Genomic DNA, 11,477 nt, shown 5'->3' on the forward strand with positions numbered 1-11,477 from the left:
ACATGCTGGGTTAGGTTTCTGCTGTGTTGCTGAAGAAAACATTTCTAACATTACTACATGACTAACTGAGAAGAATTGAGAACTCCAGAACAGTTTATTGATGAAAAATGCAAGTGGACTTCTATAAAATGCAAATGGACTTCTAAAAAATTCAAATGCACTTCTATAAAACTAACTGCTCATCTGTTTAGAGCTTCGGTTTTAAAATGAAGGCTGTTAAATCTATTAAAAAGGACTTCCTCACTGTTAAGAGCAAATGGAAGTTTTACTGGGAATCCGATGACACCTAGTGGCAAAGCAGGAGCTGAGCTGGGAGAAGGTTCAGCTCTCCTCTGAAAGTTCATTACCTCTTCTCTGCTGATAAGCCAACCTGAAGTCTTCTCCAAGCATGTTAATGTCGTTTTCATCTTTGAGTATTCCCTGCATTAACAGGAAAGAAACATCAGAAGGTAAAACCGAGCAGAGACATTACTATGGATCTCTGAAGTTTTCTATGGAAGAAAATGTGGTATCCATAATACTATGGTACCTTTAAGGCAAGCCTGAAAACATCACAAAACCCAAACAGGTGAGTTACAAATCAGTGCCCCCTTTTTTTTCTAGACAACATTTAGCTGCATTCTCTTGCTCACAGGAGTGATTACAGTCAGTACAGCACAGGGGCAGGTTTAGTAAAATCAAGCAACTGCAGTGAAAAGAGGCCCTGGCTGGGCTGGGGCTCTGTCTCCCCCTTTACCTATGTTGGAATTAACTCATATGAAGAAATAACTTGGGAAACCAAGTAATGCTGGACAACTTAATAAAAATCTATATTTTTGAGAAGAGGAGCTTCACACAGAAATCTAAATTTCTAATTCTAAATTAATTTTACTGTTTAAAATATGTATGACCCACAGAACATACCTTGCAGCATTTAAAAAAAGAGGAAAAAAGTTACAAACTGCATTTATATTGGAAAGTTTCCTAGTTGGTAGCACTTTGCTGGTTAACCATTTTGAGTGAAGTAATGTGATGTAGGAACACCCAACTCAAGACACAGTGTTGAAGCAGAGAACAAAAAAGTAGAACATCATACATGGCACACATGTGAGCCTTGGACACTGAAACTGCCAAGGCTTCCTACAACAGAAAATTCAAACCAGAAAATTTATCAAAATTCTGTCAATATGAGTTATCTTTTAATCAAATCTACATTAGAGAACAACTCACTCCAAGTGTTACAAATTCCTGCACCAATTATTGTATTAATATTTGAGTAAAAGTTAAACTCTGCTCTACTTAACGTTTTCCAGTATTGCAGAATTTCTTTAACCAGCTGGATAGTTCCCTCTCTTCTGTAAATGCATTTTTAATTTTTACATCCCTAAGGCAGCTCTCAGTTCATTTGTGTACTATTAGATCTTTCCAATTATGAAGCACAATACAAAATAAATTGTAGCTTATTCCTATTGCAATAACTGCTTCCATCTTTTTAACTTTTAAAAATACAGGGATGAACAGAGCAAGCTCTGTAATGCTTCTGTAAATGCTGCAATTCATTGCACTGCTGCAGAGTCCGTAGTTATGGAATGTTTGGCAGACAAGCCAGAGAGCTGCAAGAAATTGCTGCCAAAACTCCAACTGAGGAATTTGGTGGAAACAGGTTTTAAGATGCGGTGGGCCCCTTTCTAGCTACAGAAGCCCTGCTGTAGAACTCATGTTCCATAGTTCAAACACTGGACGTGCAAACCACTGTGGAAGCTTTCAGAGAGTTCTGTACAAGGCATCCATCATGTCAGAGAGCCCAAAGCCCCTCAGCACGAAGAGGAGTGCTGTAAACAGGTCCCAGCTCAAAAGCAAAAGGAAGAGGTGAGAGCAGGTGAGCTGACACAGCAAGGACATCCACTGACTCCAGGAACTGCCACAGTTCTGCAACTTCACCTTGAACTATCTAGGAGAAAACCAATTTACAGGACAGACATTAAAAGTATTTACAATACAATTCACTTACTCGAGGAAGATAACCCAGCAATTTCCATGCATGCTCTTTCAAGAGTTTCTGTCTCTCCTCTTCAATAATTGCACGGATCCTTTCTTGTCTTCTCTTCTCTAACTCTCTCTCTTCAAGTTCACGCTTCTACAACAAACAAGTTTTCCTAAGTTCTGTTTCAGCTCTGTGAGCATTTGTTTTCACCACTCTCCACAACAGCATAAAGAGAAAAAAATTTTAGCGGTGTAAATTTTGAATTTCCACTTCCTAATTCTTGGTCACAGGAAATGCTCTTGAAAAGGATGGAAAAGTGTATGGAAAATCCCACAAAGCATTGTTTAAATAATACCTGTCTGGCAACTGGAAAACAATCTCAGACAAAAGAGAAAACTAAATGGCAAGTTGTGGGGTGACTCTGCTATCCAAGTGTTTGGTGCCAGAAGCCCTTTTGAAGGCAGGCAGTGTTCAATTCTGATGGCTTTTTGGTTCTCAGATGAGTTAGTCTGTTCTAGCCCTACTGCTCTAATCCAGGAAAAGAAGCAATAGGTATGAATTCTCACACCAATGATTGGAAATAGCATTCATGTTACACAGGTGATGTATAGACCCTATACACAGGTCTGAAAACAGCAGTATGGGATTCCATGTCTTGCTTTCAGCTTACACTTTTCTTCCTCAGATCTCCATAAGAGACCTAACCTCAAAGCAAGGCTAGGCCTCCGCCTCCTCATGCATCATTATCAGTGCAGCTGACCAGGGATGTGAAACTGGACAGCAGTTGTGTTGCTGATCTCACGGCTCCCAAAGAGGTATTTGCAGTACACAGCTACACAGGAGGGCAAGAATACTGTTGACCCCAACTTCCTGAGCTACAAAAAAAGTTGGCTCTAAAAATACTTTTTTGTTGTTAGAAACCGAAACAAAATCCTTGTTCCCCCCACAATTCCCATCCACCTTTCCCTACCAGCACCAGCATTGTCCCTTAGGATAGCACAAGTATTCCCATCTAAAACACTGTGCTCAAACCAAAGGTACATGAGAAACTCTTACTTTTTCTGCAATACACTGTTTGCGACGGTCCTCAAGAATTTTTTCCACGGCCATTTTGTGTTCAAGCTGTTTCATTCTCCGTTTCTGCGCGTTCAGCTGCTCAATGCGATCGTCCTCGGCCAGCTTGGCCAAAATCCGCTGCCGGAGAGCTTTATCCTCCTCTCTCATAGCTTGTTGTTCTGCTGCCTTTAGAGCAAATTGCTTTTCATATGCTTGCCTTAAGTCTAGGCGCTGCCTTATTCTCTTTTCAATTTCTGCCTATAAAGGAAATTTAGTAAAATGCAAAATTACTGAAAATACTTTGAAAAATTCTCAGCAGCAGCAGCAGCCAGTCTACTCCATTTATCTTGGAATAAATTTACTGTAGCTCTTAACTTCTAGCATAACTAACTGGAGCAAACATTCCATATCTGACAGTGCTCTCTGGTATTAATCAGCTTGGCAAATGTCACAAGATTCTCAAAATTAAGTCCAAAACCAAAGGGGATTTTTTCCCCCCACTATGATGAAGGGCATCAACAAGACAGTCATCCTGAACAATACTCTAAAAATAGCAGTGTTTGGTATCTCAACACGGTTACATTTTGTCACCCACAGCAAGGTAAAACCGAGTATGTCCAGGCCCATAAGAAACAGACATGCAGAAAAAAACCAGCTAATTAAACTGCTTAGCTTAAATCTAAACTTGAAAGTTACTGGTATTCTCCTTCACAAGATACATAAATGTATAAATGGGGCCACAAGGGTGTTCAAAATCTTCACTTGCCTTCCTGGTTGAAATTAAATACATTAGGAACAGAAAAGGAAACTCAAAGTACAAAATTTTCCCTCCAAAACCTAAGATAATCTATAAACTGCCTGTCTGACTGAGAACATTTAGAAAATAGAGTTGAAAATAAATACTTTGTGCTAGAACATAACTGGAAACCCCAAAGTCACAAACAACACTGCAGACTTAGAAATCCAACGTGTGGAAAAAAAATCCTTCATGTATCTGGCAGCACTTACCATCTCTTTCTTCCTTTCCATCACTTCTTGTTCTTCCACATACAGATCTTGGAGGATCTGTTCCTGTTCTTTACGCCTCTGTTCTTCTCTTTCCATGGTCTTGGCAAGCTATTACAAGAAGGAAAATTTTCTAAATGAAAGACAAAAACATTACACAATTTTCTCTACAATTTCAATTTTTGATACCATGTTTTGAACTCTCTGTTTTTTCTCTTCACTGTCTCGAACTTTAGCCATCCAACCGTCTTCTCTTTGTCGTTGCATATTGGCAAACTCCATAATTTTCCTGTTTTCTTCTTCCATCTCTTCCTGTTTCCTTTTCCTCCAGAGAGCTTGTTCTTTTATAAACTCTTCGATATATGTCTGAGTTTCTCTTATTTTTTCTAACTTCCGTTGCTTTTCCCTGTAGAAGATGGGAAAAAACTGTTCAGATAATTATTTAACATACTGCAGAGTGAGGAAGTACTTAAAAAGATGCTCATCATTAACAACATATTTCTGAGACTAAGATTTAAGTGACTCTCCTTAACCATTCAGCTAGAAACTAGATAGCTAAACTGAAAATACTAATAAACTGTCCCCAGAAGGGAATCTCATGTCTAACACCTTTTTGGGAGGCAGACTGTACACAAAAGTACACACTGCTGCTGCATTTTATGTATGCCACATCCAAGAGAAAGAAAATAAAGCCCAATAGCACCACAACCCCTAAACTTTTTATTTACACTGAACTCTCCCCCCCTGCCCCCACAATGCTCTGCCCTCAGAGTATTGCCCTCAGAAACCTCCTTCCCTGTTCCTAAGACATGCAAACAAAGCATCTGGTGGCAAGGCAGGGACACAAGGAGAGGCAGAAATGTGTAATATGCTGTTGTGTCCAACATGATGGGCCCAATGGAAGCCCTCCTGCAAATAAGCTGGATTTCATATTTGGGGAACAAAGACACGAGAGTGACTGGGACATTCTGAGGTTTCAACAGGAAAATCCATGCAAGTCATTCTCTTATTACTAAAATGTGACCAAGGGAAACTAGAATGGGCCTTAGTATATATATGGAATAGGTGCATACAAATTAGCTTTCTGTGCAGAATTATGAGAGTTGCTTTGTTTTAAATTAATAAATAATAAAACTTCAAAGTAACTAACATTTGGTCTTCTTCATAAATCTTTTTTACAATTTCATCAATCATGTGTTTCTCTCTTAGAAATTCTTCATAAGCCTCTTGCTTCTTCTTCTCCTGTTCCTCAACCTGTTTGTCCAATTCTTGATGGTATATTTTCTTCTCCTGGTTTCGCTTCAGTTCTGCAGACATTTCTTCTTTCAGATACCTGTCATACTCTTCCTTCATCTCTTGGGCTACTTCATCCTCCCATTTCTAGGGGGAAAAAGGTAATGCAAGATTCCTTTTCACTCCCACTACTACAGCTTGTAATGAAAAAATACACAGTATGTAAAGGAGTTATGCAGCATAATCAGAAATTAAAGTCTTCCACCTCAATCTATAAATATTGAGCCTTAACATGCTTAATAGCTTAATCCAGTCAATAGAACCTTTGAAGGGCACCCTCAAGATCTGACCAACTTGAGGAGCACTAAAATACTTAAAGAACAAAGTCTTGAGCATTTGAGCACAGGTGGGACTCACTCATATCAGCACAATGACTGGAATGTGGCTGGGCTATGGAGAACAGCCTCAATGAGCACATTGCTATACAGCAACTGCCTGCACTGAACCCTGTATAAAGCATTAACACCATCAGAATCACCCGCCTGATCACCAACATCTTTGTATAGATAAATACAAGTTTGCAGGTCTTTCTGAAGTTACCCAGATCACTGTTTGGAAAGAGTAACATTGTTTTCAACAACCAGACTCTGAGGTAAGGATTCACCACTGTAAACACTTACTGTACAAAGGGTACCATAGTTTTGACTTGGGTATATACTTCAAAACCAGTAAAATAACAAATATCATACAGCTAATTCAATCACTACTCCTTCAATTGCAATGGCAAAGTAAACCTTTTTCTTATAGATAGTTATTACTGGTTAATTAATCCTTCATAACACAAAATATATTTTCAATAACACTGAATGCTTGAACAATATTTTAGATAAAAAAGGTCAAAGGAAAAATCTACACAATCCATACAAAGAGTTATGTGACTCAGGTGCTGGAATACGCTAATTACCATTTTCTCATTGTATATAGCTTTTTTTTCAGCAATCTGTGCAGCTCGCTCTTTATTCATATAAGCAGATTTCAGCTTTCTTTCTAACTCTCGAAGTTCAAGACTGGAGGGAGAAAAAACAAATTATCCTATTACAAGGGGGTAGGTATCTAGGGGAAGAAATTACATTTCCATCATTATTTAAACATTGTATTTTTCATTGGGGCAACCCTGATGAGAAATATTGCTCTAGTTAAAGGGCAGAAAAAGAAAAAAAATCAATTTAAAAACAAGAGTTACCTATATCTCTACATGTGCTATCAACAGTTCTGCATACTTCACTTCTAACTATAAAAGTAAGCACGGGTACATGTATGTATCTGTACACATGTATGCCCAAGTGTACATATACATATATTCAAAATGAAAATTTTGCAGATCAATGTTTTTATTGACGAAATTTGCTCAAAATTAACTAATTATTATACTTTGATCTCAAAGTAACTTTTCCTTCCAGGTCTGAGTTGTCTGCACTCCTGCTACAGCTTTTCCAAATCTGATAACAGGAGCAGCCGACTTGATACAGCTGGGAAATTTCTGAATTACCTGTTTGCTCTGACTTGTTGCCTGATCTTCTCATCTCTCATTTTCTCGAGGTCCTGCCTCGCCAGCTCAGCTGCTAGCTTTTGCTCTCGCTCCAGCTGCAGCGCTCTCTGCTTTCTGTTCTCTTCTGCCTGATGAGAACAAGCAATTTCCGTACCAACTCTCGTACACGAACATTTGGGAGAAGGCAAGGAGAGTGTGCAGTCAAGCAAGACTTTACGAGTCAGTAAATGATTGTTAATAGGGAAAGCTTTTGACAGGCAAATGTAAAGCCAGGTGAACTCTTTTCCTCAGACCCCCTGAGGGCGGCCACCCCCGCAGCTCTTACCGCCCTCAGCGCCTCATCCAGCTGCTGCTCCCGCTCCACCTCGGCCCACAGCCGGGCCGCCCGCCTGCCCCACTCCCGCTCCTCGGACTCCTGCGAGCGACAAGGGAGAGGCGGTGGGGACAGGACAGCCGCGGGGACCCGCTCCCGCTCCCCATGCCGCCCCCCTCACGGTCCTGTTCCCTATGCTGCCCCCGGCCCCGCTCGTCCCACGGTCTCTCTCCCGTCACGGTCCCGCTCTCCACGCCATGCTCAATACCGCTCCCCTCACGGTCCCAGTCCCCCCCTCAGTCTCGCTCCCCTCACGGTCCCACTCGCCATGCCGTCCCCAGTCTCTCTCCCCTCACAGTCCCAGTCTCCCACCAAGCTCGCTCCCCTCACAGTCCCACTCACCACGTCGCCCGCAGTCTCCCTCCCCTCACGGTCCCACTGCCCATGCCGCCCCCCAGCTCGCTCCCCTCAAGGTCCCATTCGCCATGCCGCCCCCAGTCTCGCTCCCCTCACGGTCCCACTCCCCATGCCGGCCCCAGACTCGCTCCCCTCACGGTCCCACTCACCATGTCGCCTGCAGTCTCGCTCCCCTCACGGTCCCACTGCCCATGCCGCCCCCGGTCTCGCTCCCCTCACGGTCCCACTCCCCATGCCGCCCCAAGCTCGCTCCCCTCACTGCCCCCCTTTACCATTCTGCAGGCCGTTGCCGTGGCAACGCGCGGCGCCGCCGGGCTCCGGGACGCGGTTTCACTTCCGAGGAATCGCCCTCGCTGATTGGCCAAGATGGCGACCCGACCCTGACGCGTGATCGCTAAGTGGGCGGGGCCATGTGAGCGTGACGTCACCGCGAGGGGGACTTGGAAAGATGATAGTTAAAGGCATTTCTTGAATCGTGACTTTAAATTAATGCACTTGGCTCATCTCTAAACACAAACCCCAGGTGGCAGCGTTTAATTAAGAATTTATCTCCTTCACGGCTATGACGATGAATCTCCAGCGGGTATGGGAGATAGAGGCACAGGGCAGAAGGTAGCAGCCAGAACAGGAACCGTGATCACCAAAACAATGATTCTAATAAGGTTACTTGGTACAGAGTTGGCTTTATTTAGGAAAATGCAGCCCTCAATATTCCAGAGAGACCTTACACAGAGCACAACTGCTCCCTACAGTTTTCCCGGATTGACCCAGCTCTAGCAAGGAAATGAACCTTGTGGCACTCAATCCCCCAAACTCTCCCCACCCACTTTCCTCACCTTAATGTTCTTTTCCACATAATTGAATAAAACTAAAGACACTTAGGCTTATTTAAAGCAGCATTTAAAATTCATTAGTGTCACCTACTTTATAAAATTAATTAAAATGAATAAAGCTTAAGAGAAGAACACCTCTGAGAATTAGGTAACAAGTGTGATTGTTTCTACTGAAGCAGTGCTATCTATAGATGTGTCTATATCTTCTTGGGATGAGAACACTTATTATTTTAGATCTTTTACAAATTTTCCCAAATTGGTGGAATTCTTTCTGAAGCTTTGATTATTCTCTTTTTAATGAGAAAAGTGTTTTCCCACAACGTTTGGGGAAGGGAGGAATAACCAACAGGAGACTATGTCTTGAAAAAGATACAAGCAGAGAGAGATGAGACAAAAAAGATCATAAACGTTCCCTCATTTGTCTTTGCAAGTGGTGTTACTACTGCACTTCTCTTTTCAATATTAGGCAAGGAAACAAGTAAATGTCAACCCCCCAGTGATTCCAAGGCACTGACTTAGAAGGAAGGAATCTTTTATACTCTGGCACAGCAGTGACTTTGAGTGCTCAAGGTTTGCAGGTGGCAGGACTGGGGGGGATAAAGATGCAAAAGATATTTTTGCTGTCCCTTCTCCTCAGTGAACAGCTATGTGCCTCGCTGGAAATAAACAGAATTTTCTTACCAAACAAAAGAACAAAATAAAGTCTCTACTCTTCACTTCAGGAAATAGGAGCAAATAACCTTGAAATGTAAAATGTCATCTTTGTTCACATGACATCCTCCTTTTGGAACAGCAGCCCTCTAAAAGGAGAGCACAAACATCCCTTGAGTCAGTCTCCAGGACAGCAGGGCACTTAGACAGAAAAGTGGGAGCAGAAATGCTTGAATAAAATATACATCAGAGAAAAATGGGTCAGTTCACAAAGTAATTTTTAAAATTAAGAGGTGGTTTGTATTGCATGTAAAGTATTTGGTAGCAGTGTATCTTTCACAGAAGAGACAGAACACAGGACTAATACCCTGAAAGATTCCCAATGGAAAAAATATTTTGAAGTTTCCAGTCCTTGGAGCCTTTACTGTTCTTTTATTTCCCATACATTTCACATTTGCTGAAGTATGCTTAAAATATGAAGAAAAAAAAAATGCAACCAGAGAATTCTTTTGACCTCATTACCTTATAGCAGTTTGTGCTCAGAATCTTTTACCTTTAATGTCCTGATTTTTTTTTCCCCAACATAAATTAAGCACAGGGACAGCTCAGTAAACTGTGCCTGCAGATTTCCAAAGGAAGGTAAGTAACCTTCCGGCACATGGTCACTCCACATAGAGAACAAGCAGGGGAAAATAACCCAGAAACACCTAATACTGCCCTTGCCTTGTTCTTCCATTAAATGGAGTATGTAAGAGATGGAAAACAATTGTTTCCCTCAACTTAGACACAACTGCTGGTTTCATCTCTTGAGAGCACCCCCAGGAACTGCAGGCTGCTGTCCTACAGCTTGAGCATCTCAATTGTTTTGTTCCCTCCCTTTACACCCAGCCAGAATCTCCCCTTTCTCAGTCTGGAACCACGGCTCTGACTGCACCTCCCTGTTGGTTCTCTGCTCACCTGCACCTGGCCAAGCATTTCTGTGCCAGGCCCCCTTGGCACATCCTGTTCTCCTCCTCCTCAAGGTCACCTCAGCTGGGTGCTCCCCCTCCACCTGCAAGGGAAGCACCTGCTTTGCTGCTGCTCCTCCCAGCTGTGCAGTCACAGCAGGTCACTGCTCTCTGGAGGGGCCTCCCTCCCTTCTTATTTGGGAAGGAAGCAAGCACAGTGCTGGAAACAGACCTGCCTTCTCCTCATGTCAAAAAGCAGAGCTCCTTGATGGCACTGATTAATTTCTCAGTTAAAGACCTAAGAATTTCACACTTGCAGAGTTCAGTCCAAGCAGAGTTGTTCTGCTCTTCTAAGGGAGCAGAATAAAAATGCACTGCAGACTTCTTAGAAATCCAGTGTGTTTATTTTTAAGTTTTCTTTCCATTATGGAGTTTTTAGAGTAACAGATAATGAAATATCTACCTTCCTGTAGTATGGAAAGGAATGAGTCCCAGCTGCATGACTGCTATCAAACTCACAGAGCATTTCTTCTTGCAGCAGCCTGGTTTCAGCTATAGGTCAGTGACCTGATTCTCATTTCTTTTTCCTAAGAGCATTAAACCCTCCTAGAGCCTGAAAAGCTTTTAGGTAATCAGCAGCCAACTGTACAAATGTGGAGTTAAACTCAGCAGTCCTTTCTCAGGGTTAACACAGTACCCACTGATGAACTCCTGACAGCGAAGTGAAGACTGCTGAGAAATGCTAATGGTAAAAACGAGGAAATGGAGCATTAAAGGGAAAAGGTGAGTTCCCTTTATTTAGCAGTTTCAGTTGAAGGTCATTAAATGAAAATGGTGAAACCATTTTGCAGGTTTACCTCTTTTCTAGGGCGTTTTACCAGATGATCATAACATGAGACAGTGACAAATGCATTCCAGCTGAGATAAGATATGTGGGTCATGCTGACTTTGCAACATTATAAACCACTATTGGGGATAACACAGCTTCTCTGTGAGGTAATTTACCTTCTTTGGATGAAAAGATAAATGTGAATTAACAGGGAAGAGACTGAAACATCTGAGCTGTGTTATTGATCTACTAAGGACCTAGATAAGTCACACAGAAACTAATGCTTGCTTTGCTTGAGATTAGTGATGGATGGGACAGCAGATTTAGCAGCTAAGGGGCTATCACTGTCAACAAAGCCTTAGCACTTTTTTTTTTTAATTATCCTGCAGTAGTAGGGAAAACATGCCCCATAGCAGCAGTAGGCAAAAGCAATCCTTTACTCATGACATTTAAGGACTCTAAACTAAAATATTACAAACAAAAATACTCAGTGCTTCAAATGTGTTCAACAAAAATACATCTGTTTCTGATGAGACAAAAGTGGGTTTAATAAATATTTAGTTGTAGGACTCAGTTTTCTGAGGGGAGCACACAAGTGCTTTCTGCGTCACCTCTAAGAATTTTTTTTTAAAATACCTGGTCTGGGGACAGCAAATACAGTTCTTCTGCAAAGAATGTTGT

The 11,477-nt window shown here is 41.9% G+C and overlaps 1 protein-coding gene across 2 annotated transcripts; it reads right to left on the reverse strand.

Annotated features, from left to right (window-relative positions):
• Positions 1-75: 75 nt before the first annotated feature.
• On the reverse strand, positions 76-7,931 carry MNS1 (meiosis specific nuclear structural 1). Of its 2 annotated transcripts, none has more exons than XM_018914074.3 (10): positions 7,809-7,931; positions 7,132-7,221; positions 6,807-6,934; positions 6,222-6,324; positions 5,175-5,404; positions 4,214-4,430; positions 4,028-4,135; positions 3,020-3,277; positions 1,991-2,116; positions 76-420 (listed from the first exon to the last, which is right to left on the reverse strand). In XM_018914074.3, the coding sequence occupies exons 1-10, from the start codon at positions 7,809-7,811 to the stop codon at positions 322-324; spliced, it is 1,362 nt and encodes a 453-aa protein (XP_018769619.3). In that variant the 5' UTR covers positions 7,812-7,931; the 3' UTR covers positions 76-321. The 2 variants fall into 2 exon arrangements, with proteins under 2 accessions (XP_018769619.3, XP_050834536.1); XM_050978579.1 differs by lacking the exon at positions 7,809-7,931 and adding an exon at positions 7,686-7,703.
• Positions 7,932-11,477: the final 3,546 nt, after the last annotated feature.

The sequence above is a fragment of the Serinus canaria genome, chromosome 10 (assembly GCF_022539315.1).
Source record: "Serinus canaria isolate serCan28SL12 chromosome 10, serCan2020, whole genome shotgun sequence".
NCBI lineage: Eukaryota > Metazoa > Chordata > Aves > Passeriformes > Fringillidae > Serinus > Serinus canaria.